The following is a 25,905-nucleotide window of genomic DNA, read 5'->3' on the forward strand; positions in this document are numbered from 1 at the left end:
CCGTCACAGACGCGTGTGAAATGGACGAGGAGCTGCCTCTGGGTGACAAGGGAGCTGTGGTGGCAGCACGGCCTGGACTGGAGCACCATGCTGCCGGCGTTGCTGCTGCTTCTGGGGGCGGCGGTGCTGCGGGGAGCGGACACACTTCCTGACCAGAACCGTGAGCACGCTCTCTTCACCTCACCTCTTCCTTTCTATTCATTTGAAAGAGTTACAGAGAGAGGTCTGCTGCCTGCTGGTTCCCTCCCCAAATGGCCGCGATGGCCTTAGCTGCGCTGATCCAAAGCCAGAGGTAGGAGCTTCCAATGGGTGTCCCACATAGGTGCAGGGCTCCAAGCACTTGGGCCATCTACTGCTGCTTTCCCAGGCCACAGCAGAGAGCTGGATGGGAAGTGGAGCAGCCGGGACTTGAACCGGCGCCCATATGGGTGCAGGCGCTGCAGGCCAGGGCGTTAACCCGCTGTGCCCCCTCCTTTTTCTTTTCAGGGAGTGATTCCGTGAAGGAATACATGACGATTTTTCCCTAAATAAGTCCTCAATTAGGAAATCACATATGGACATTGACAAAAAAAAAAAAAAAAAAAAAAAAGAATTCCTCATTGGGCTTTAAACGCGCTATGTCTTAAGAACACAGCACTAGCATAAGTCAACTTGGGTGCTGCCGTGGGAAATCAGGTTCCAAGTGTGGGTGCCGGGCCCTCCTGTGGCCACACTTGGATGTGCTTCCTGCACCGCAGAGCCCAGACGGCCTCCCCCCAGAGGACGAGGCGCCTCCCCTGTGTGCCGCTCCGAAGCCTGCTGCTCTGTGGGTCTGTGCGATGCAGAGTTTAAGAATGGAGACGGTCACACAGTCCTGACCCGGCATTGCCTCACGGACCGTCCAGGACAGAGACCATGTGCTGCCGTGTGCAGCGTCCGGGGTGGGGGGTGGGGGCAGTAGCCACGTGCGGCTTTGGAGCACTTGAAATGCAGATAGTGTAACTAGGGTTTTGGAGCAGCGCCGTAACGCACAGAGCCGAGAATGACCGCGTGTGGATGCAGAGGCGTGTGTGGGCGCTGCTCGGGACACCTGTGCCCCACACTGGAGTGGCCGGCATCGAGTCCTGCCTCTGTTCCCCGCCCAGCTTCCTGCCAGTGCCCACCCTGGGAGGCAGCAGGTGATACCTCAAGCAAGTGGGTCCCTGGGTGAAGCTCCCGGCTCCCGGCTTTGGCACGGCCCCTCCCTGGCTCCTGGCTTTGGCCTGGCCCAGCCCTGGCTCCCGGCTTTGGCATGGCCCAGCTCCGGCTCCTGCGGGCCTTTGGGGAGTGAAGCAGCAGATGGATTCTCTCTCTCTCTCTCCTTCTCTCTGTCTACCACGTATAAGAAATTTCCTTGGAAAAACCTAACAATTTAGCAAATAAATAGAGACTATTTTTTTTTTTGACAGGCAGAGTGGACAGTGAGAGAGAGAGACAGAGAGAAAGGTCTTCCTTTGCCGTTGGTTCACCCTCCAATGGCCGCCGCGGCCGGCGCGCTGCGGCCGGCGCACTGCGCTGATCCGATGGCAGGAGCCAGGAGCCAGGTGCTTTTCCTGGTCTCCCATGGGGTGCAGGGCCCAAGCACCTGGGCCATCCTCCACTGCACTCCCTGGCCACAGCAGAGAGCTGGCCTGGAAGAGGGGCAACCGGGACAGAATCCGGCGCCCCAACCGGGACTAGAACCCGGTGTGCCGGCGCGCTAGGTGGAGGATTAGCCTAGTGGAGACTATTTTTGATTGTGTGTATATTTTCCCATTTTAGTGAAATAGTTGTATAAATATATGTCCAGAAAGAAATACAGTGGACACACACTTGTTAGCATCATTCTCAGGGGTGCCATTGTAGGAAATTTTCCTCTCTGGTTCTCTCAAGTCTCCACCATGAGCACACGCTGATGTCACAGAGTCCAGCCGGCCCTGTGGAAGCCCAGTCAGAACAGCCCCCGCAGGAGAAACCTTCTGTGAGCGCCCCCACATAACGTGGCTCACGGCAGGTTCAAGTTGGCGCATTTCACATCGCGTGCCAGCACCCGTGCCGTCTACCAGTGCAGGGCGCGAGAGACAGCACGCAGCTCCCACACGTGCACGTCTGATGAGCGCTACGATTTCCTATCCCACTTTCTTCTACACCATTAAAACCACCACTGCTCACACACTAGTGACCTGTTCGTGACAGCGACCCTCAGGTGGACGACTGTGCTTATCAGGAATGGTGGTACAGCAAGTCGCCCGTCCGTCGGTAAAACGGGGGGATGTTACAGGCAAACGCCCGGGCATCGGTAAAATGAGTTCAAAACAGCTGTGCGTAAACTCTTCCAAGATCATCGCAGCGCCGCACACTCCAGCAGCCGCGATGGACCCAGACGCCGTTCCTGTGCTGCCTGGTGCAGCCCCTCACCTGTGGCTTCTTCCTTCCCGCCCCCAGTCCTCCTCCTCCCCCCTGTCAACTTGACCATCGTCGTCGCTGGGCTGGCACGAGCCCTCCTGCGCTGGGCGCCACACCCCGACCAAGCGCGCCAGAACGTGACTGTGGACTACCACGTGCGGATCCACGGCCCACAGGAGGACGAGGTGAGCGTCCCTCCCACGCCCCGGCTCACAGCGGGCACCCACCCTCCCTGCTTTCTTATCCAATCAGCCCGCTGCATCTCCGCATTTTATCAGATTTGGTTTTTTTCTTTTAAATCGACATAACACCTGCATGTACTTAGGGGGTAGCGTATGGAGCTTTGGTCCACGTGAGGGTACTTCCACGGACACTGGAAGCAAGGGGAACTCTGCTCTGATGGGGGGATTTGGAAATCCACGCCCCCCCTTCCCCAGGACCCCGGTGGAGACCTCTCCCTCCCACTCCTCGTGTGACTGTCGAGCGAGGGCGGGGTCAGCATTTCCAATATGTGTCTGTCATTGCTTTGTCTTGGGCAGATGAAATTTTAAACAAAATTTAAAAAATCAACTTCATGCGGTAGTCACAGCGGCTGGGGGCAGATGGAGTGGCCGTGAACCAGCGCCCGTGTCGTGGCCAACAGGACAGCAGAGAGGAGTCTGGTCTCCAGGGAGAGGGCGGGACCAGGGCACAGGGACCAGGTCAGGCCGGTCCATCCATGCCCCACCTTCCCGCCCCGGGCCAGGGCTTCCTGCCGGGCCGCCCAAGCACCTGCTGGCCTGTGGTCTCAGTGCGGTGGGCAGCACGGGCAGCATGCTCTGGGTGTCTTCCAGCCCAGTGGGACCCTAGAGGACTTTCAGCCCACGTCCCCTTTGTGTGGGGGGGAGGCTAGGATGAAGAGGGGACTTGGGTCTGACGGTTTTATTTTGTTGGGTTTTTAAGTTTGTATCCATTTGTTCTGAAAGTTTGAGAAAGGGAGAAAGAGGTTCATTCCCCAAATGCCCAGAACAGCTGCAGCTGGGAGCTGCATGTGGGCCTCACATGTGCCTGGCAGGGCCCAAGTCCTCGGGCAGCACCTGCTGCATTAGCAGGAAGCTGGGGTGGGCAACAGAGCTGGGACTCAAATCTGGGCACCGAGATGTGGGGTGCAGGCACCCCAGGCAGCCTCCAAACCAAACACCTCCCACCAAACACCTCCCAGCCAGACACCTCCCACCAAACACCTCCCACCAAACACCTCCTAGCCAGACACCTCCCACCAAACACCTCCCAGCCAGACACCTCCCACCAAACACCTCCCAGCCAGACACCTCCCAGCCAGACACCTCCCAGCCAGACACCTCCCACCAAACACCTCCCACCAAACATCTCCCACCAAACACCTCCCACCAAACACCTCCCAGCCAGACACCTCCCACCAAACACCTCCCACCAAACACCTCCCAGCCAGACACCTCCCAGCCAGACACCTCCCAGCCAGACACCTCCCACCAAACACCTCCCACCAAACACCTCCCAGCCAGACACCTCCCAGCCAGACACCTCCCACCAAACACCTCCCAGCCAGACACCTCCCAGCCAGACACCTCCCACCAAACACCTCCCAGCCAGACACCTCCCACCAAGACACCTCCCAGCCAGACACCTCCCAGCCAGACACCTCCCAGCCAGACACCTCCCACCAAACACCTCCCAGCCAGACACCTCCCAGCCAGACACCTCCCAGCCAGACACCTCCCAGCCAGACACCTCCCACCAAACACCTCCCACCAAACACCTCCCAACCAGATACCTCCCAACCAGACACCTCCCAACCAGACACCTCCCAGCCAAACACCCGCCCCTAACTGGTTGTTTTTTTTTTCTGTGTGACAAATGTGTCCCTGAATCACTGTGGAATTATTGTCCTCACAAGGGTTTTGTTCTTAATTTGACCTAGCAAAACGACCTCACTGCGCTTTGTCATTTGAAAAGTGGCTCAGACACTCGTGGCCCTGCCCACGTCATCACTCTGGCTCTTGTTTTAGTATGAAACCAGGAGCACCGTGAGCACCTGCGTCGCCCCCCTGCACCAAGGCCTGTCGGCGAGCGTGAGGGCCATCGTGAGAGACCACGGCCGCCTCCAGGCCGCCAGCCGCTGGGTGTCCGCGGAACTCGAGCCCCCCCCAGGTAGAGCAGACCTGCGCCATGCTCTGGTGTTGGCAAATACGGGGCAGTACACACACGGACACCATCCAGCTCAGCCAGTCACCGTCCCTGCCACATCCCAACCGACATGGCCCTGCTGAACCCCACCTGACCCCCTGCGGAAGCCTGCACGCTCTCCAGAGCTGGGAGGCTACCACTTCTGATGCTCAGAGCCAGTGATGGTTTTGATTAAACCCCAGGACACGCACTGTCACAGGAGAGGGAGAGAGGAGAGGCCGCATCGGCCCTGCACACATGTGGGCACGGATTCAGGGGTGCCTGGGCCGGTCGGGCCCACGGGGGATTTGTAAACGATTCTCTTGACCACCTCACTGGGGGAGCAAAAAGCACGCGGCTCAAACTGTGCTGGTGGTGTGGGGAGGTCCATAGAAAGCGTCCTGCTGACCGTGAGAAGCCGCTGCTAGAGCAGAGGGGCCAGCTCACCACGGGCCGCACCCCAGGTTCAGAGACCGAGGTCACACGCACGGCTGGGCCACCATGGCACCTCCCTGCAGGGAACACAGGACCACCCAGAACGCAGCTTCGGCACCACACTGGCAGGCTCCTCTTGTTCTCTGACACTCCGATCCGAGCTGAACCAGGGAGATGTCAGTCATCTCCGCCTTCAACCAAGCGGAATTCACGCCAAGGGGTTCCTTGCCTGGGAACCGTGAGGCCAGCACACTGCAGAAATTCTGCGCTGTACCTGAGCTGGGCCATCCGGTCACTCAGCCCAGGAACAGGTGGAAACGTGGCGGGGGGGGGGGGCAGCGCAGACATGACACAGAGACACATGTGGCGAACACAGGAAGGAACAGTGAATACACGGGACACAGACACGGTGCACATGCATATGACGGGTGTAGACACAGAGCGGATTGAGATACAGCAGACATGGAGAGAGAGAAAGTGGGTGTAGATAGGGTCACTACACATGTAGATGCGGGGGACTGACGTACAAGTGGCAGGTGTCACGCAAGGAGTATAAGCACGGGACACACAGACGTAACACACAGGAGCCAGCGGATACACATATGAAGACAGATATGCAGTAGATGCAGAAGCTGTCCATCAGGTACAGTGGATATAAATGAGACACAACGTGTGCACACACTCACACACACACGCGTGCGCGCACGAGGGGCTTCAATTTTTTTTGCATCAAAATAAACTGATGCTTCAGTTCAGAGCACTTCCCGTGCAGCCTGTGGATGCGTCTGTGAGCCTCCTGTCTTTCACGGAAGGTTCCAGAAAGGTCTGGTGATGACCGCACTCCGGCCAGGGCAAGCCGTTCACAGGAAGCACGTGGTTCAGGCTGTCACTGCAAGGCTGTTCCTTCCCTTCTTGTCAACCCAGGGCCTCCCGGCACCGCGGCCGTGAACCTGACCTGCACCACCAACACCGCAGCAGGGGACGGCACGCACGCCGCACGGTACCAGGTTTCCCTGCACTGCGCCTGGCGGGCGGGCGAGGCAGCCCCGGCGGATACACAGTATTTCCTCTACTACAGGTGAGCGCTAATTTCACCCGCACACACGGCCGGCTTCCTAGCATCTCGGAAAACTCACGAGTGCTCCGATTCAGGTTCGGCGCCGAGACCCACGAGTGCCGCGAGTACAGCAGAGACTCCCTGCAGAGGAACATCGCGTGCTGGTTCCCCAGGACCTCCATCCACAGCAAGAGGCGGGACCGGCTCGCCGTGCTCGTCAACGGCTCGAGCAGGCTCACGGCCATCAGGCCCTTGGATCGGCTGTTTGCTCTGCACGCCATAGGTGAGGCCCATGGCCCCGGCTGCGCTAGCTGCCACCAGCGGCTCGGTGCTGAGCTGGGCCCTGTGCAGAGGCTCTGTATTGAAAACCCCCGGTGCGAACCAGGCCTCAGCTCTGCTGAGGCTGGGGCGATGCTGTCCCCGGGACGGGTCCTGCCAGGCGCCGGCAGGGTGCGCACAGCATCCCTGGCCCCTCCGGCTTGGTCCCAGGCACACAATCTCAGACACTGGGAGGTCGCCCTCCTGGCCCCAGCTGAGCGTCACCGCACGGGAGAGCTGATTGCCCTGCTGCGGCAGCCCACCTCACCTACCAGTGTCCAGGAGGCTGCTGGCCAGGGACCCCGAGAGGGACTCACGCCACCCCTGCAACCTGAGCTCCTTCTCCAGGCTGATGCCCTCCCCCTGCCGCCCCGGGGAAGCTCGGCGTCTGCGCATGCTCCGGGTATTCCACACTTGACATGCTCAGGGCTCCAGCCCCTCTTCTCGGCACTTCCATCAGGGCCCTGTGAGCCGCACCTGGGGGTCCCGCGCTGCCGTGGTCACCGGTATGAGGGCCTCTGTGAGCTGCTCGTTCGTCCAGGCGCTGGGGTCAGGCTGCCTCAAGCCTGCCTTTCTCATTGGAAAAATGGGCAGAAATGAGTACCTCCCGTGTGGCTTTCGTGACCATTCCGTGTGCCGCTATTTTAAAGTGCTGAGGACAGCAGCCGGCGTAATTGCTCAATAAATACACCAGCCTGTCACTCAAAGGCATGATTTTGCCGTGACACGTCTGCTCCAAGCGTGTGCAACAGCGTGCAATTCTCTCCCACAGTGAGAGCCCGAGGCTGCCTGCCAATGTCACCGTCACAGCAATAAAACACGTTCGGGAGGACGCAGGGAACAAAGATATTCACAGGAAAATGGGGACGAGAGCACAGGGCATTTTATGGTTTTTGTTTTGTTGCGACCACGTGGTGGGATTGACTTGAGTCCTTTCTTGGCTAAGGATGCTCTGTTCAGTGTGTGGCTGGCTAGGAAAGCAGTGCCTCTGTCCTGAGCTCGCCCCGTGCGTCACAGCTCGCGAGAGCCAAGTCCCGTGCAGTTCCTGTGGTCAGAAGGGACAAAGCTTTAGAGTTATAAGTAACGGCGAGCGTGGCCCAAGGTATTCTTTTATTCTAAAGAAAATCGAAGCTTCCGGCTCCATCCTCCAAACCAAACCTCACCAAACAAAACCAAAGCCCACAAAGTGGAAAGGGTTTGCCCCAGCCACGTACCCACGGGGCAGCAGAGGCGCAGCCCAGGGAGAGCTCGTCTTCCCTCCAGGTCAGGGTTGCCCCAGGCTTGGACCAGCTTTCGACGTGGCTGGGCCAGGATTCAACTGCATGACTCTACTGGCTGCAGCCACCCACGGGTGCCAAGGAGGGGCTCCTCGGGAGTTGTTGGTGTGGGAGCCTCATGGGAGCCACGGCTTCCCCAGGGTGGGGGATCAGTGGGCTCAGGACCCAAGAGCAAACGCACTGAGCAGGTGGGTGGGGGCCGGCCTCAGCCCTGGCCGCCGACCCTGAAGGAGCATCCCTCATTTGTCACTGTCTGACCCAGACCAGGTAAACCCTCCCAGGAATGTCACAGCCGAGGTGCAAGGAGCCCGTCTCTCCATCGAGTGGCAGAAGCCCGTGTCCGCCTTCCCCAGCCACTGCTTTGACTATGAAGTGCAGATCAGCGACACGGGGAAGGCTTACGTCCAGGTAACGCCACGCGTTCCTTCTAGGAGCACGGGAGAAACCTCGCGTGCCTGCCTACAGCTCGTGCATATAAATCCCATCCGACCTGTCTTTGGCATCATCGGCCATAACACAAAGGGTCAGACAGACGGCTGATGCCAGCGCTGCTGGACACGGCAGAGCGGCACAGAGTCCGAGCTCCTGTGGGAGCCCAGAGTCGCTCCTCCAGGTGCACGACGGAGTCACAGCAGGGACTCAAAGACCCGTTTGTGCAGGGCTCCTTCAAAAGGTTCATGGAAAATGGAACTAAAAGAACTTTGTTCTGATGTAAGAACATCGAGACATCCACACGTGGTTTGTAATTTTCGTATTATACACTTTCTGTGATCTGTTTGAAGGGCCCCTTGATACACTGATTTCACATTTGTTTTTGCTGCCAAAATAAATTTGTCTCTCAATTCCATTTTCCACGAACTGTGTGAGCTGTGCCCGAGACACCCACGTTCACGGCAGCATCATTCACAACTGTCCAAAGCTGAAAGCAGCCCGTGGTCCCTGGGGGCTGCGTGGACAGAGCCTGGTGCACACGTCCAGCGGGTACACTCCTGCGCCCGGGGTGGGCCTGGGGACATCATACCTATCGGGAGAAGCCAGCTACGAGAACGCGGACCCAGAGTCCGTCTCCCTGGGATTCCTGCAGGAGTCACGGTCTCGGTAGAATATGGGGGCCAGGGACTGGCAGGAGCTGAAAACCGGAGCCGCAGCAATGGGAACCAGCGAGGGCCTTGCATGACTGAGACCTGGGGCCACATCTGCAGGGCCGGGCCATCGTCTCGGCAGCTGTGTGAGAGCTGGATGCAGGAGCGTAGCGTGGGCATGGGGATAGCAGTGGCTACGGCAGCAGCCCAAGCCAAAGATAACCAGAGCTGAAATAGGCAAGTGTCATGGGTGGGAGTGAGGAAGGCAGAAGCAGCCGCAGGAAGTGTGCAGGGGGCAGGTGTCAGGGACACGGTTCTGGTCTGGGACACAGGCGCTCGGCTGGACGGTGGTGATGCCGACCAGCAGAGGAGAGAGCACAGATCCTGTCAACACCCCATCATCCACCCCGTGGCGCTCCGGGCTGCCCAGGGCAAACCAGCACGGCTGGCCATCCAACACTCCTGCTTGTCTGCATCAATACATGGTGTGGAAATCGCCAGTTTTCTCGACTCTTCTAGCACACCCCGCGCTCGGCTTTCCGCGTCACTTCATTTAACTCAGACGAGGCTGAGACTGGCGTCGAGGCTCCCCGGAGCCGAGGAGCGGGCTCGTAGTGGGCTGGAGACGGGGCACAGCCTGACTCAGGCACTGCTCCCCCACTTTCCCCAGAGCCCCTCGCCCCAGCCCCTGGCTCGCCATGGAGACCTGGGGCCGGCTTCTCCCCTGGTGTTCAGCTCCGCCGCTAGGAATGAAACCCGCGGGAGTGCCTGTGTCCCAGGAAAGCGTTGTTAGTGGACACTTGGATGTCAAATTCCTGTCATTGTCATGTATCTTGGAACGTACATTTCACCATTTAAGGTGATGCCACCACGCAGGCCACGCAAGCCTGGGCACTGGCTCAGCCTGCTGTGCGGGAGACGCTGAGTGAGGCTGTCGGGGTGTGGCATCTGGAGGCAGGGGAGGGGCAGGGGAGTGAGCTGCTGACCCCTGGGTCTCACACTGGCTCCTCCGGATCTCAGAACTGACCCCTTTGTTGATTCTGGGGACAGGATAGCTTTGTCCTGCAGGGCGGCTGCCGACGCCCCAGTGCCGGAGCAGCATAGGGTGAACTAGCCGACGGCGGTCCCGCTGTCAGTAAACCTGTGTCTGCCCGCTGCTCTGATGACCGGCGTAAGCCACGGGACTAGAGTTTTCTACTGCTCTTTCCCGTTTAGACGGAGAAACGGACAGTCAATGCCTTCACCTCCGTGATCGACAACAGTTCAAGGTACTGCGTTCAAGCGCGAGCCACGGTGAGCACCACGTGCCGGGCGGCGGGGCTCTGGAGCTCATGGAGCCCACCCTTCTGCGTGGGTGAGTAGCCCCTGCCGATCCGACAGTCCCAGAAGGCAGACACACTGGCGCATGGGACCCCTCCCCCCGGCCTCTGGTCAGCCCCACTGTCTCCATCAGAGGGCCCAGTCCAGCCTCGGAGGGCTTCACCATCAGAGCCTTGCACTTGCACTTGTTTTCCGCTTCTGCTTCTACCCGGGTGATTAGATCAGACTTTCTGAGATAGCTGCAGACAGACAGACAGAGCCTCCCATCCCCCGACCTGGTTTCCATGGCAGGCAGGGCTGTGCATAGCCACCGAGCAGCGGGGCAGGCAGACCACCGGCCTGACAGCTCCTGGGCGTCACAGCCGTCCGTCCCCGGACGAGGGTTGGGCTCGGTGCAGCTGCCTGAGCCGGTGCAGCCGCCACCGAGCTCAGGAGGTGGCGCCGCTCACCACTGTGGCAGGGGGTCCCGCTGGCCTCGCAGAAATACACCTCTGCGTCGCCTCCACACCCGACCCTGGCGACTGAGAACCCGCCCGCCATCTCTACCACGTGTCCGTTAAATTCATGTTTTGTTTCCTTTCTTAAAGATGATCCAAAGTCAAGTATCACTCAGGGTCACCTCCTGCCCCCCAAAGTGGGAGCCATTTCTGAGCCCTCAGCTCAGCGGGTCTGGAGGAAGGCGAGGTTCGGACACGGCCTCACTCCTGGGTTGGGTCTGCCAACCCGGCTGCGCCGTGTGCTTGGCCAGGGGGATGGGCATCCTCTCTGTCGCTGGGAGCCCTGGCAGCTCTGGGGGGAGGGGCGCCTCCCCATCTCACTCTGTCATCAGGAGACGCAGCCTGCACTCTGTGTTTGTTGTCATCTGGGTGTGCTGGGCAAGAGGCACACACAGGTTAGGAGAGAGGGGACATTTGACACCTGTGTGTCTCCATGGAGGCCAGGGGCTGCGCCAGGCCAGCCAAAACAGGGACGGTAGACAGGACCCTGGAGTCTTCCCCAGAAGACCCACCTGGGCACACAGGCCGTGCATCACAGGCAGCCGTTTCTCCTGCTTGCTGGGATCCCAGAGGTGCAGCTGGGTGACAACAGCAGCTCACTGGGCCACACGCCCCACGTGCCTCCCAGCCGGGCCGCCCTGTGGACGAGCACACGGCACGCGCAGGTCATTTACTGAGCGCTCCGTGGCCAGCAAATGGCAGGGGCGTGGCTGCACCCCAGGTTAAGCGACGTTAGCCCTGGACCTCAGCGCTGGTCAGTGGACCAGGATCCCGCAGGGTGCAGGGCACAGAGCAAATTCAGAATTTACTGCAGAGCTGCTGGTGGCCAACGGCTCGGCCGTGGCCGGGCAGACACGTGGCTGCCATCTCCCACACACTCTGCGGGGCTTTTCAGAACCAGCCCAGGCAAGAGCGCACCTCAGGGGAGGTGTCTCCCCGGCACCAGCAGCCGTCTTCTGCTCCGGCTGCCGGGTGGGTCTTCAGGAAAGTCGTGGGTGGTGGCCCAAGAGCGCACGTGGACGTGAGTCAGAGTGACACTGCCAGGTCGACTTCCACAGAACACCGGGAAGACCTGAGCGGGGTAGCTCTGTACGTCTGCAAGGGGCTGGATGTGCTGAGCCCCCTCCACCCCCCTGCGCAGCACAGCCCCCGGCGTGACGCCGGCACAGCACGACCCCTCCTGGGGAGAGGGAGCCAGGAGGAGGGCGAAAGGAACCAGGAACAAGCTTGAATCACCTAGTGCAGATTCTGAGGCTGACCGCCTCTCCTGCCTCCGCTCCCCAACGCTGGTGCCCCGGCCTGACTGAACTGACCCAGGACACGCGGGACAGCCCCAGCGTGGCTTCATGCGCTGTGTTTCCTAGAAGGGAAGCAAACAGCAGAGACATGGGCCAGTGTCAGGGACTTTTTCAACACGAGCTTCCTCCGTGCTATTTGCATTGGGGGGGGTCTCTGTCCACATCACTCCCAGGGGCCCAGAACTCCGTGGCCCCCAACCTTGCCGTTTCTTCGCATCTTCCCGACATCCTCTTCCTCAGAGGTGCCTCCTCCCCGCTGTGCCGACACGGCGGCGGCCGAGGTGACTCCGGAGGCTTCGGGTCCTGAGGGCAAGGCTGGCCGTGGGGAGCTGGGACTCACCAGGGCAGGGAGGCTTCAGCGAGGCAGAAGGTGTCCGTGTCGGCCAAGGCTGCGGGACCCTCGTCGGAAGCCTGCACTCCGCGGTTGCTCCGTGTGGCTGTCGCTGACTCCCTCAGCACCGCAGCGCCGGGGTCAAACTGTGGTCCATGATGAGCCTATCTCAAGCTTCCTTTTAATTTCTTATTCCTTCTCCACCTCATTGCTTTCACCAGGATTACTTCCTGGACAGCAGCTTCCCCTGCAGGCCCAGGCTTGTGGCAGGCCTCCCGCCCCGCCACGTCCAGGTGAGCCTCAGGGCGCCGTTTCAATTCCAGCCCCCTCTGGGGGCAGAGGCTCTGAACAGCCCCCCCCCCCCCCCCAGCAGCCTGGGATCCTTAGCGACTTCCATCAGTTCTGGCTTCTCCTTTTATCGAGTTGATTGACAGACACGACAGGGAGTCCTGCCCCCTCTGGGATGTGCTGGGGCCTCTTCCGCCCCCAAGGATGCAGCTGTAATGATGCTTGGCTTGCCGTGGCCTCTGGGGTCCTCCCGAGCCACCCCCCTCCCCCCCACGCCTCCCCCTCACGTTTCCTTAAGGAAATGGGGGCCCAGAGACAGAAAAGGACTCAGTCGCCAAACAGCCAAGATGCGGCCATCAGCGCACAGTCTCCTCACTGACACAGGAGCCAATTAGCCAGTAAAATTCAGTAACTCATTAGCCCATAATTTCAGGCAGGAACTGGGCAGGGCCAGGGGGAAGCCAGGCGGCCCTGGGATGCAGTGGCCCGGGACCCTCTGCCGTCCTGGCCCAGGGCTCCCCAGAGGCGCTGGTTTCTTTATGGGGGAGCAGCTTCCCTCCCTCGTCGGCACACACCGGCGTCTCCAGCCCTCGGCCAGCTGCTCCGCCTTATCTCGCACGGACTTCCCGGCTTCCACATCCTTCCCCCTTTGCGAACTTTCTCAACTTCTGCAAACTGCAGGCCTCCTGCCCCCGCCCCCGCTTCTGCTTTCTGGAGTCTGCGGGGGCTCTCCCCTCCCGTGCTCTGGTGCCCAGGGGCATCCCGCCCTCAGGAACACGGCTGCTGGCCATGGCTCCTGCCCCGCTGCAGGGCTCTCAGGCCCTGACACGGACCTGACAGCCACCCCTCAGCCGGGGCCTGCCCGCCTCCTACATCAGTCTCTCAGGCCTGCGTCTAGGCTGTGCTGGCACCAGGTGCCTCTGAAGTCTGCTATAGGCGCTGCTGTCAGCCTTGGGACTCGCGGCCCTCGCGCCTTGGGGTGCGAGCCAAGCCGTCCACCCCTCCAGGCTTCTCACACAGCCCACGGCTCCGCCTTCACCTCTGAGCAGGGCAGGGGCCTGAGCCCCGCCCTCTGTGCATGGGAGGTGGACACAGTGCTGCCCTGGACGTCCCTGTGTCATTTCCCTTTGACTTGACGCCCACGACTGGGCGGGGGGTGAAGAAGCCATGACCTTGGCCCCCAGTTTAGAGGGTCTGAGCTCTGGGCTGGGCTTGGGAGAAGGCGGGTTCACCTGCTTTGTCTGCTGAATCATCACAAACCCGATTTTCCTATTTCCCAAACACAAAAGGAACCAAGGAGCTGCCCACAGGCCCACAGGCCCGGCAAGTGGTGAGCCCGGATCCCGGCCACACCCTGGCCCTCTCCCTTCCGTGGTGCCGTGGCTCCGTGGGCAGCAGGGGCGGTGCCGTGGCTCCGTGGGCAGCAGGGGCGGAGGCCCGACAAAGGCCAAGGCCCGGCCCCTCCCAGGCCAGCAGTGGGGAGTTGTCCTCGGCTGCTCAGGGCCCTGGATTCTCCTTTCCATGTGCCGCAGGCAGAACCACGCACGGCCCACGCCCCTCTGTCTTCCCCAGCATCTCTGCTGCTTGCCCCGCGTCTTTCTCTCCAATCTGAGCTTTGCTGCTCTGCACTCTGAGGAGCTGCCACTCCCGTCTTGGGCCTTGCGATGCACTGAATCCGGCTCACAGCGCCCCACGCTGGCAACAGTAAATCTTTCAGCCCTTAGCCCGCTGCTCCTTATTCTCGTTGACCTGTCTGAGAGGCGTCCACGTGGGGAGGCAGGGGGAGCTCCCATCCGTCGGTCCACTCCACCAAGGACCACGATGACTGGGGCCGGTCATGCCACAGCCAGGGGATCAGCCAGGCCTCCGTGATGGGTGGCAGGAACCCACATCCTCGAGCCATCACTGCTCTGCAGGAAGCTGGAGTGAGGAGCGGGAAGTGGGAATCCGGCCTAAGGACGCACGTGGACCCCAGCGTCCTCACCATGAGTCAAGGGGCCCTCCGCCACTCCAGCCATCCTCGTGTTTGCCGCAGGAGGGAGAAGCCGGAGAGGCTACCCTGGCCAGGGCTGCTGTTGTGGCACAACTGGGACTAAGCTCCCGCCTTGCTGCTGTGGCCGTGAGAGGACTGGACTCAGAGACAGAGCCTCGCGCCCCTAGCAGGTGGAAGCATATGGCCAGCAGCCCCCGGCAGGAGCGAAATTCTGGACTGTCTTGGGGCACCAGAAGCCCTTGGAGGAGAGAACAGCTGCCCCGAGGGAGTCCCTGTCCACTTGGACAGTCAGGTCCCCCCGGAGGCCACTGGGCCACAGCACAGCAGGAGCTGCCACCCGCCCTGCTCAGTTCCCACTTCCTCTCCCCGTCCCTGCCTCCGCTCACTTGAGCCCAGGTTCTGTGCCTTTTTCCTCTGGGTCCTGTCTGCTCCGTGTGCTTCCCCGGGGCTGTGTCTCACAGCCTGTGCTGTGTGGCTCCCTGAGCCGGGTGCAGGCTGAGGTCCCCGTGATGGCATCCTGGGAAAGCTCAGGTGCACACACCGCCCAGAGCCTCGCCAGCCTGCGATCTGGTGCCTGCACTCTTTCACGGAGACACCAGCCTCACCCTCTAGTCATGGGCTCTCCAGGGAGCGCCATGGAGAGACCCCTCCCCATACGGGTAGCCGCCCGGGAGTTCTTGGTCTGAGCCACGTGGGCACAGAATTGGAGCACGAGGGGCTGCGGCACCAGGAGGGAGCTGACCCAGCCCTGCAGACCCTGACTCCTGGAATCCTGCCATGTGCACCCCAGGCCACGGCACGCACAGTCGCCATCGCTCGTCTTGTTTGCAAGGAGAGGCAGCCGAGACGGAAGCTGAGGTCCCAGGAGCCGTGTGAGTGACGCGTGACACCTGAGGCGCGGCTCCTGCTCAGCCAAGCAGGCTGTGGGCTTCCTCTCTCCGAGCTCAGCGCTGCATAACCAAACAGCCGTGCCCGTCCATGAGCTCAAAGCGGCCATCTCTGGCTTCCGTTTTAATAGTGGCCGAGTCACACCACCTGACCCGGAGAAATGACTCAAATTACCTGGAACCGCTCTGCTAGCCAGAGACCCCGATCCCAACTCAGACTGAACCGAAGGATCGCCCGCTTTTCAGTCTTACTCTGAGTCATCCTGACCCACAGGACGCGCCTTGTCGGGCACTGCACTCGCTTGACTGAACTCCTACCTAGCTCTCGCACTCAGGATTTCCCTCCATAGCAGACTGGGCAGCGGCCAACTCACAGGCACCCGAGGAGGCTTCTTCCTACACTGCCAATCTGGGTTTTCTTTGTGGTGGGGCTCACCTTGGTCATGTTCCTGGGCGAGTTCTGATCTCAGCTGGACATGCCAGGGCACTCGGGACCAGGGCAGCCCTAAAGCACGCCAGGCAACTGATTCTCCAATTTCCCAGCCCCCTGCAGGAGGTGACCACGGCTTTGATTCCCACATAGCACCCCGCACGCATCAGTGATGGTTCTGATCCAACTAAAGAAAATAACTTGTTGACGCTTTTGCTAATTCAGCAAGCCTGTAGTGGATGGCTACAGAGGGGTTTAACTGCAAAGACTGTTGTAATCGTTATCAGGTCTGGGCTTATCAGCCGGGGGAGTTGCGTCATTTGCACCACAAACGTGACTGAGTGTGTGTCGCTGATAAAACTTAGGACGTGGCTGGTTCTGTTGGGCCTGGTTGGAGACAGACGCCCTGTTTTCTGCTCCCATCACCGCTGCTGAAGCCGCACCTGATGCACGAGTGGGGTCCCTGCACGTGGTTCTGAGGTGCCTGCAGCACGGCTATGGGTGTGGAGAGAGAGGTTAGTGCCAGAGACCCGGAGATGGATGCCCTGCGCCAGAATTAGGCCGAACATGAGTAAGAGGCGAGCAGAAGAAACAAAACACAAAACCAGCAGAGACCCAAAGCCCAAGGCATCCGCCTGCTGACAGCTGCGGAAGTCTCACAGGACCTGGGATTCCATCTGCGCGCGCTTCGCACCTCACTGCAGAAGCAGTGAACGCGAGCTTGGGACCGGAGCTCTCCTCCCGGGCAGTGAGGTCCGAACCTGCCCCAGGCAGTCGGCACGCAGGTCAGGCAGGATGGCAAACACGGCACCTCTCATCACCACTGGCACACGCCGTGGGGTTCCGTGAATGCATCCCCAGTCCCTGAGAACACGCCCACTCATCGTCCCCACCCCACACGGTCACTGTAGCCACAGGAGGATCAGCCCCGAACGTGGACTGGCAGGTGCCACGTCCTCACCTCCTGCGCTTAGTGGCAGCGTTCCTCTACCTCTCACTGTGCAGTGGGGACAGTGCTGAGGGGGGCTTTGGTGGCAATGAAGAGCATCGAGCCCCCCAGCAGAGATGACATCCCTGCTAACTGGGGGTCTTATCTCACTTCCTCCAGTTTCCGTATTCCTAAGATTTTGACTGTAAGGACATTCAGCTACTGCATGGGCTCATGTTACTGTGACTTTTCCGTGGAAGACCCCGTCCATTCAACCAAAAGCCAAGGAGCTCCAGCTCCGGGAAGCCCTGGGCTGGGCTGAGCCCCTGGCTGGGTGCTGGCTGGTAGAACACATGGTGCACAGGAATGACCGCCCGTGGCCACGTGCGCCTGGCACCCGCACAGAAGCCTTGCAACGCGTGTGCTGTCCCTTCCAGGAGGGGCACCGGCACCTCAGGCCTCGCGCTCTCTCGTCGCTGGCTCCATGCTGACCCTTCTCTCTGTTTCCCCAGGAAGCGACGCGCAGAAGCCCTCGTCCAAGCAGCTTCTCATGGCGCTGCCGGCAGCCGTCTGCTTCGCCTTGTTGGTTTGCTCACTTGTCTGCAGGGGGTAGGTGCTCTTCCCGGCTGGGGCTTCCCAGGGCTACACAGCCCGGAGATGGAGCGTTCTTGTTACAGGATGGAATTCACGGTGTGTAGGAGCGCAAACCAAAGCGAGAGTGGCCTGGGGCATGCGTGTCCTGGCCCGTCCCTGGCCTGCTGTAGCCTGGGAGCCACCTGCTAACCTCTTTGCAGGCTTCGTCGTCAGCTCCCTCGGGCCCTTCCCAGCCTTCCTCGAAGAACCTGGTGCCTTTTACCTGTTGGCACAGGAAGGCAGGCCCTGGAGCCAAAACCATCCCAGGGCTGGGGTTGTGATCCTCAGCTCTCCGGGGCCGACACCCACCTGCCCTGCAGTGGCTGATTGTCCTTGGCTCAGCCGCGGCCGCAGGAATGTGCTGCAGATCTGCCTTGCGTCCTGGAGCCTGCAGGTGGCCCCGTGAGCCCGACTCCCTCCAGCTGTAGCACGAGGAGAGCCCGAGCACCCTCTCAGAGGCCGGGGAGCAGGTTCTGTGTCAGCCCTTCTGTAGTAAGGAGAGCCGCTTTCCTATCGGGCCACAGCCGAATGGCCTCAAGGGGTGGGAGTGCAGCAGAGGACAGGCTGCAGCCCTGTGGGCCAGTACAGCTGAGGAAGGGGCCGCAGCCAGCCAGTGCACGTGCTGGACAACCAGCGTCCATCCTCCAAACGGCCCGCTTGGGACCAGTGACCTGGCATGGTGGGTTAGGACCCGTGACGTGGCATGGTGGGTTAGGACCAGTGACCTGGCATGGTGGGTTAGGACCTGTGATGTGGCATGGTGGGTTAGGGCCCATGACATGGGACAGTGGGTTAGGACCCATGACTTGGCATGGTGGGTTAGGACCAGTGACGTGGCATGGTGGGTTAGGACCAGTGACATGGGACAGTGGGTTAGGACCAGTGACGTGGCACAGTGGGTTAGGACCAGTGACATGGGACAGTGGGTTAGGACCAGTGACATGGGACAGTGGGTTAGGACCAGTGACGTGGCACGGTGGGTTAGGACCAGTGACGTGGCACGGTGGGTTAGGACCAGTGACATGGGACAGTGGGTTAGGACCAGTGACGTGGCATGGTGGGTTAGCACCCGTGACGTGGCACAGTGGGTTAGGACCAGTGACATGGGACAGTGGGTTAGGACCCGTGACCTGGCATGGTGGCTTGGGACCCATGACCTGGCATGGTGGGTTAGGGCCCGTGACATGGGATAGTGGGTTAGGACTAGTGATGTGGCATGGTGGCTTAGGACCAGTGACATGGCATGGTGGCTTAGGACCCGTGACCTGGCATGGTGGGTTAGCACCCGTGACATGGCACAGTGGGTTAGGACCAGTGACATGGGACAGTGGGTTAGGACCAGTGACGTGGCACGGTGGGTTAGGACCAGTGACGTGGCACGGTGGGTTAAGCCACGGCTCGTGAAGCCAGCGTCCTCTATTGGCTGCTCGGCTTCCTGTCCAGCTCCTGCTACTGCACCTGGGAGGCAGCGGAGGATGGCCCAGTGCCGTGCTCTCACCCACCTGGGGGACCTGGACGGAGCTCCTGGCTCCTGGTTTCAGCTGTGCCAGGCCTGGCTGTTGTAGCTACTTGGGGAGTGAATCATGGGATAAAAGGTCCCTCACTCTGCCTTTCAAATCAATTCATCAATATTAAAAAACAAACAAACAGAAGCAGTGGGCCTGGTTGCGGGCACCTCCAGGAGGCAGACGCCTCTCCTCCTTCCGGAAGCTCTGGAAGCCACGGCAGAGCTTGGCAGGGGCCCGGAGTCTGCGGCGGTGACTGCAGTGTGGGTGTGTGGAAGCGTGCGGGTCCCGGGACGAACGCCCCAGCTCTCGGCGGGGATATCGGGGACCCAGCGCCACGCGTGCCCCGACTCCTCCTGTGCCGCTTGCAGATGCCACCTGTGGACCAGGCTGTTCCCGCCGGTGCCCACGCCGAGCAGCAACTTGGGAGACCTGCTTGCCATGAGCTACGAGGTAAGGCTGGGAGTCCTGCACTGGGTCAGACCGGCCCGTGTCGAGCCCTGGGGACCGTCTGTGGTTTCTCGGGCTCTGTGTCGCAGAGTGGGGACCGTCTGTGGTTTCTCGGGCTCTGTGTCACAGAGCGGGGTTTTTCCCCGGGGTGGATCTTTGGCTGTTTGGCTTCTCTGCCTGTCGCCGTCTGCAGAGAGGGCCAAGGCCCCACTGGGTTACATGTGGACTCCCCAGGCAGCCGTGAAGGTCAGCTTCCTCCCTGCCGAGCTGACCCCAGCCGAGTCCCTCAGCGCTGGGAGCCCCACGTCGCTCTGTGTGACCGTCCGAGGTCCTGCTTAGCCCCAAGGTTCTGAAGACTGATTTCTGCACACAGCATCAAGGAAGTCTCGGGGCAGTTAATTCCTTAGGACGAAAACCAGAGAGAAGGCAGAGGCTTTGGCCCAAACACGCGTTTTCTGGTCCTGTGCGCACTCAGAACACGCGGGCTTAACAGGATGGTCTCTCACTCAGCCCTGTGCAACCACTCCCACACTCAGCCTCGCCAGAGACGTGCCCTGGTCACAGCTGGCGTCTGCCCGTCGAGGGTCTACCTCTGGACCACCTGTGAGACTCACTCGCCCGTCTGTGTCCATCTGAGGCCAACAGCACACCCACCGTCCTGGGTAGCATCACCTTGCTGTGAAGCTGGGTCGAAGGCCTCCACAGGCGGATTTCTTCATGTAGATTTAGAGCCAGTTTAGGACCCTCTACAGAAAGCCGCTGGCGTTCTGAGCAGCGCTGTGTTAAATGACAGACGGGCCTGGGGCGGAGCCACAGCGGTGCTGAGTTTTCCGTGTAGAATCCTGGTACGGTGCTCGGTCTGTCTCAAGGATGCTACGCGCTTTCTCACTGGACAGCTCAGTGCGTTGCTAACTCTGTCCCTGAGTGGAAAGGCTGCTCACGGAGAGCTCAGGGAAGCCCCCCAGGAAGAGCCAGGCGTGAGCACTCGAGGGCCACAAGCTTTGTCCCAGCCCTGCAGTGTCCCAGAGCAGCGTCTTTGCGAAAGCAGGTGCAGCCAAACCCCAGCCGAGATCAGCCGCTTGCTTGGCAAGCAGACATCTCGAACACAGCAGCTCACGACGGCACGAAGCACTAGTGCTGACAGTGGGGAAGGCCCGGGTGAAAAACGCGCCCAGATGGTCAACTGCAACAAGGACTGTCCTTTCTCCCGCATCTGCAGTAGTGCTGTTTGGCACAGTTTACAGACCACACGTTGCTAAACTCTCGGGGCAGGGGATGAGGCCGACAAAATGACCACTGACCAGGCGTCCATCCCGTGTTCCCCGTGTCGGGGGGCAGCTGCTCAGGAAGGCGACCGAGAACCTGGGCGCGGGTCACCTGCAGCCCCGAGACACTGCTCCGACGTCCCTGGTCCTGGCCTCTCTGTAGCACGTCTTCATGCCGGTGCCTCATTTCCAGACACAACCCCCAAAGAGTTCCTCTAATCTGAGGTTGGCGAGAGAAGCGCCTTGTGGTTTGCTGTTCATGCAACCCAGACGGATGCGCAAAGAGCAGCTGGGAGCAGCCAAGGCGGGCTGAGGAAAAGCAGGGGTTAAGGCGGGGTCTCAGGATGGCTCACTGCCCTGCCGAGCATCGCACCAATGTGGCGGAGGGGAGAGGGTGTGGAACTGGGAAGTCTCCTCCTGGTCTCAGGACCCTGTGGCAGAGGAAGTGGGTGAGGCCCGAGCTGCCAGCGCCCCGCCTCTACCTCCAAAGGCAAAATCTGTCCAGCCCACACCCAGGCCCTGGTCTGTGGGAGCTGGGGGCGCATTCGTGCCCCTGCGGCGACCACGGGGAAGCGTTTGGCTGCTGCGTTGGTTACACAGCCGCCGCCTCCCTGCACCCTTGGGGGGCAGGTCCCCGGCCCTGCCAGTCCCTGACTCTGCAGGTCCACTAGCCCCTCAGAGAAAATGCACAGACTCCACGCAGATCCCTCGCGGCCCTACCAGTGCTGGCCGTCACGGAGTGACAGCAGCTTCTGCGCGTAACGCCACGCCGACAGCTGCTAGGCCGTGCTGCGTGGGGAAGAGTGGGGGGAGGTCGGCACACACTGCCCACGGGTGCAAGTGCTTTTCCGAGTATTCCCATCTCGTGCTTGCTTGAATCCTGGAAGCAGAACCCCTGGGTCTGGAGTGGAGCCCTGATCAGGCCCTGGCGCTCAGGCTGGGCAGGTTTCCTCGCGAGCCTCCGTTGGAGACGGCTTCGTAGCGCTGACCTGCGTGCTCCTTCTGCGGTGGGGCCCGAGACGGCTGCTCCCCGAGAGTGGTGGACGCTCACGCTGCCCCTGGAGCACAGGAGGCCGCCCCTGGCCTGCTCGCGTCTGCTGCCCCCCACCGCACTGGGGTCTGGGGTTCAGGTCGCGTTGGTGAGCACATGACCTCTTACCGGCAGCTTGGGTTTTGCTGCAATTTTTATTGTTTGGGAGGCAGAGAAGCAGAGAAAGCTCCCAGGTCTCTCACGGGGTGGTGGGGATCCGCCTGCCTGAGCCATCGCCACTGCCCCCCCGGGGCTCGGACCCGGGCACTGCCGTGGGACCCTAGCCAGCGTCTTCACCACCAGGTCAAATGCCCGCTCCTGTTGCAAATTTTCTCATTATCGTCAGCATTACTTGGGCAGCAACACTGTACTGACAGACAGCCAAACCTAAGGAAACGCATGGCAAACCACGGGTAGAGAGGGGCAGTCGGAACCGAGGCCAGAGAGAGACTGGTGACGTCATCACACGACATCACTTACGTGAGATGATGTCACCAGAAAGAAGTCCCGGTGACTTCCTCAGGTGCAAAATGAAACCAAAAATGACGGAGGAGATACCGGCTTCCCAGACAACGGGGCTATGGCTAGGTAGGGTTTTTCCTTTTCTTCACTGCACTGTCTTTATAGAAAAGTAGACTTCAACCCAGGGCTACAGGGCTCAAAGGCCGCTCCCGCCCTGACGACTGAGAGGAACGACTTGTTTTGCAGAAAGCCGGGTCCCAGGACACGGAAACCGTGGTCATCAGTTACGTGGACGAGCCTGCAGCCGAGACGCTGGAACACACTGAGTTCTGACGTCACCGGGGCCTTCTCGGGGCAGCTCACACGCGGCTCAGAGACCAGAGCAGCCGCACCCCCGAGCACGTCCGCCTCCGGTCAGCCCACGCAGCACTGGCTCGGAGCGCTCCACCGTGGGACTCGGCCGTCAGCACACGGCACTGAGCTCACGCCAAACTCAGCCATCCGCACACAGCACCGGTTGCAAAGCTAATGCCAAACATGTGGACGTCTGGCAGTGCCCACTGGGCTGTCTGAGCTGCCACAGGTGAGGCTAAGCGGGACCTGGAAGTGGGAGCCCCTGCACCAATCTGGGCGGAGCTGCAAACTCAGGTCCACACCGCCTTCCCCAGAGCCAGACTCATGACGCCTCTCTTGAGGTTAAATACTTTTTTTTCCACATAATGCATGTGCGTGTGCACACGGGTGTGCTTGTGTGTGCCTGCCTGTGTCTGCGTGTATCTGTATGTATATGCACGTGTGTGCCTGTGTCTGTGCACACGTGTGTGTGCCTGCTTATACGTGCCTGTGTGTACATGGGTGTGCCTGTGTGTGTGTCTGCATCTATCTATGTGTATGTGTGTGTGCAACATGTGACTGTGTGCACATGTACATCAGCCTGCTTGTGCCTGTGTGTCTGCTTGTGTGTGTGCACGCCTGAGTGTGTGTGGTGCCTGTGTGTGTACTTGTGTGTGCCCCTGCCTGTGTCTGTGCACACGTGTGTGCCTGTGTGTGCACGCCTGTGTGGGGTGCCTGTGTGTGTACTTGTGTGTGCCCCTGCCTGTGTCTGTGTGCACATGTGTGCCTGTGTGTGGTGCCTCTGTGTGCATGTGTGTGTGCACATGTGTGTGCACGTGTGTGCCCCTGCCTGTGTCTGTGTGCACGTGTGTGCCTGTGTGTGCATGCCTGTGTGTGGTGCCTGTGTGTGCACGTGTGTGTGCCTCTGCCTGTGTCTGTGCGCACGTGTGTGCCTGTGTGTGCACGTCTGTGTGTGGTGCCTGTGTGTGCACATGTGTGTGCCTCTGCCTGTGTCTGTGTGCACGTGTGTGCCTGTGTGTGCACACCTGAATGTGTGTGGTGCCTTTGTGTGCACGTGTGTGTGCCTGTGTGTGCACACCTGAATGTGTGTGGTGCCTCTGTGTGCACGTGTGTGTGCATGTGTGTGTGCACATGTGTGTGCCTGTGTGCACACAAGAGCACAATCATCACAGATACCGTAGCCCTGATCCGGGGAGCGTGTCAGAAGCCGGCGACTTAGAAACGCCAGTAGCTGTGCCACCGCCCCACATTCCAAGTGAGCGCAGCACTGTGTTCGGAGAGGAGTCTGGGAGGCAGCCCTGTGCTCCGGGATTGCACTGGACAGCCCTGTGCTCCGGCCACTGGCACAGCCCTGGGGCTCCGGCCACTGGGACAGCCCTGGTGCTCTGTCCACTGGGACAGCCCTGGTGTTCTGGGATCAATGCTGGGACAGCCCTGTGCTCCGGCCACTGGCACAGCCCTGGGGCTCCGGCCACTGGGACAGCCCTGGTGCTCTGTCCACTGGGACAGCCCTGGTGTTCTGGGATCAATGCTGGGACAGCCCTGTGCTCCATCCACTGGGACAGCCCTGTGCTCTGTCCATTGGGACAGCCCTGTGCTCCGTTTACTGGGACAGCCCTGCTGCTCTGTCCGCTGGGACAGCCCTGGTGCTCCGTCGCTGGGGCAGCAGCCCTGGTGCTCCGTCCGCTGGGACAGCCCTGGTGCTCCGTCTGCTGGGACAGCCCTGTGCTCTGTCCGCTGGGACAGCCCTGGTGCTCCATCCACTGGGACAGCCCTGGGGCTCCGTCCGCTGGGACAGCCCTGGGGCTCCGTCTGCTGGGACAGCCCTGTGCTCTGTCCGCTGGGACAGCCCTGGTGCTCCATCCACTGGGACAGCCCTGGGGCTCCGTCCGCTGGGACAGCCCTGGGGCTCCGTCTGCTGGGACAGCCCTGTGCTCTGTCCGCTGGGACAGCCCTGGTGCTCCATCCACTGGGACAGCCCTGGGCTCCGTCCACTGGGACAGCCCTGGTGTTCTGGGATCAATGCTGGGATAGCCCTGTGCTCTGTCCACTGGGACAGCCCTGGTGCTCCGTCTGCTGGGACAGCCCTGTGCTCTGTCCACTGGGACAGCCCTGGTGTTCTGGGATCAATGCTGGGATAGCCCTGTGCTCCGTCCTCTGGGACAGCCCTGGTCCTCCGTCCGCTGGGACAGTGTTCACCTGTGGGGCAGAAAGTCACTGACCCAAGGAGGAACTTAGGAGACTCCTGCCGTCAGGGTCCTCAGAGCCCTTGTAGGTGGTGGAACAGAGGCCGCCCTGGGCTGGCAAGTTTGGAGGGTGCTCCAGGCCACCCCATCCAACACCCCAACCTGGGCGGAGGCCCTTCGTCACAACACCTTCCCAGGCGAGTCTGCGACCAGGCCAGTCATGGGCTGCAGCTGGACCCAGGCACAGGGTGCCCTGGGCAGAGACGGGCCGGGGCCTGACCAGTGCTGGTGGGGAAGGGAGGGGACTGTGAACCAGGTCCCACCGTGGAGCAGGCACGCCGCGCCCCGGCACTGCAGGGCTTGTTTTGCTGGTCAGCCTACAGCCACCCACTGTAACTAGCTCCGACACCGGCCCATGGCGAAAGGCACAGCAGCCATGCCAGCCCCAGCCACCAAGTGTGTCCCAAGTGTCCGAGTGTGTCCCACACTCCCCGTCTCAGCTCCGATCGCAAGGAGACTGCGTCGCTGGACCTGTTTCACAGGTGCAGCCACTGAGGTTCAGAGCACGCAGGACAGGGAACGGCATCACGAGGAGTTGCACACCAGGCCCAGGGGACCCAGCAACGTGGTGGTGGCCGCCGGCAACAGCCAATGCCTGCTCAGGGATCACCAAGAAAGGCCACGGGACGCTGCAGTGACGGCAAACAGTGGCTTCCGGGGCACGCGGTCTGCGGACGTGGTGCTCAGGAATCCGCACTTCTAACCGACACCTCGGGTGGCGCATTCCCAAGCTTGCGCCTGCAGGGGCAGCTGGAGGCAGGGGCAGTGGCTGGGCCCCATCCAGACTGACTGGACAGGCTGCCGCGGCCCGAGAGCGCACATCTCCGGCCAGTTCCCGGATGGACGGTCCCCAGACCACGCGTGTGAGTGTCCACATTTGCAAACTGACCGCAGAGCAGAAAGTGATGGCCAAGGCTGGCCATACGCACTGCCCCAGCACAGGGGCCCAAGACATCTATGCAATGAGGACCGCAGCCCACTCCCTCCCCTCAGCGCTCGGGCATGGGAGACCAGAGCACGGAGCACGGAGCCCCTGCAGGCCCACAGCTCCACCGCCCGGCCCCGATGACACGCCAAGGCCTCCATCCGGTTGTGCAGCTCCGGGAGCTTCCATGGGAGCTGTTGGTGCGACTGATAAACCGTGGGTGCTGATTTATCACTGAACAAGGAGGTGTCTCGGAGTGGGAACAGAGCGAAAGCAGCAGTCGGCGGCAGGTGCAGAGGTGACGGCC

The 25,905-nt window shown here is 61.0% G+C and overlaps 1 protein-coding gene across 3 annotated transcripts; it reads left to right on the plus strand.

The window, feature by feature from the left end:
• On the plus strand, positions 1–22,454 carry IL5RA (interleukin 5 receptor subunit alpha). 3 transcript variants are annotated; one of them, XM_070051239.2, is made up of 10 exons: positions 1–160; positions 2,443–2,588; positions 4,431–4,572; positions 5,947–6,100; positions 6,175–6,362; positions 7,937–8,082; positions 9,972–10,110; positions 17,241–17,337; positions 19,238–19,319; positions 22,320–22,454. In XM_070051239.2, the coding sequence occupies exons 1-10, from the start codon at positions 88–90 to the stop codon at positions 22,404–22,406; spliced, it is 1,254 nt and encodes a 417-aa protein (XP_069907340.2). In that variant the 5' UTR covers positions 1–87; the 3' UTR covers positions 22,407–22,454. The 3 variants fall into 3 exon arrangements, with proteins under 3 accessions (XP_069907340.2, XP_089161805.1, XP_089161806.1); XM_089305679.1 differs by lacking the exon at positions 22,320–22,454 and having other exon boundaries at positions 19,238–21,006; XM_089305680.1 differs by lacking the exons at positions 17,241–17,337; positions 19,238–19,319; positions 22,320–22,454 and having other exon boundaries at positions 9,972–10,118.
• Positions 22,455–25,905: the final 3,451 nt, after the last annotated feature.

The sequence above is a fragment of the Oryctolagus cuniculus genome, chromosome 10 (genome assembly GCF_051225735.1).
Source record: "Oryctolagus cuniculus isolate XC-2025 breed Fujian yellow rabbit chromosome 10, ASM5122573v1, whole genome shotgun sequence".
Lineage (NCBI taxonomy): Eukaryota > Metazoa > Chordata > Mammalia > Lagomorpha > Leporidae > Oryctolagus > Oryctolagus cuniculus.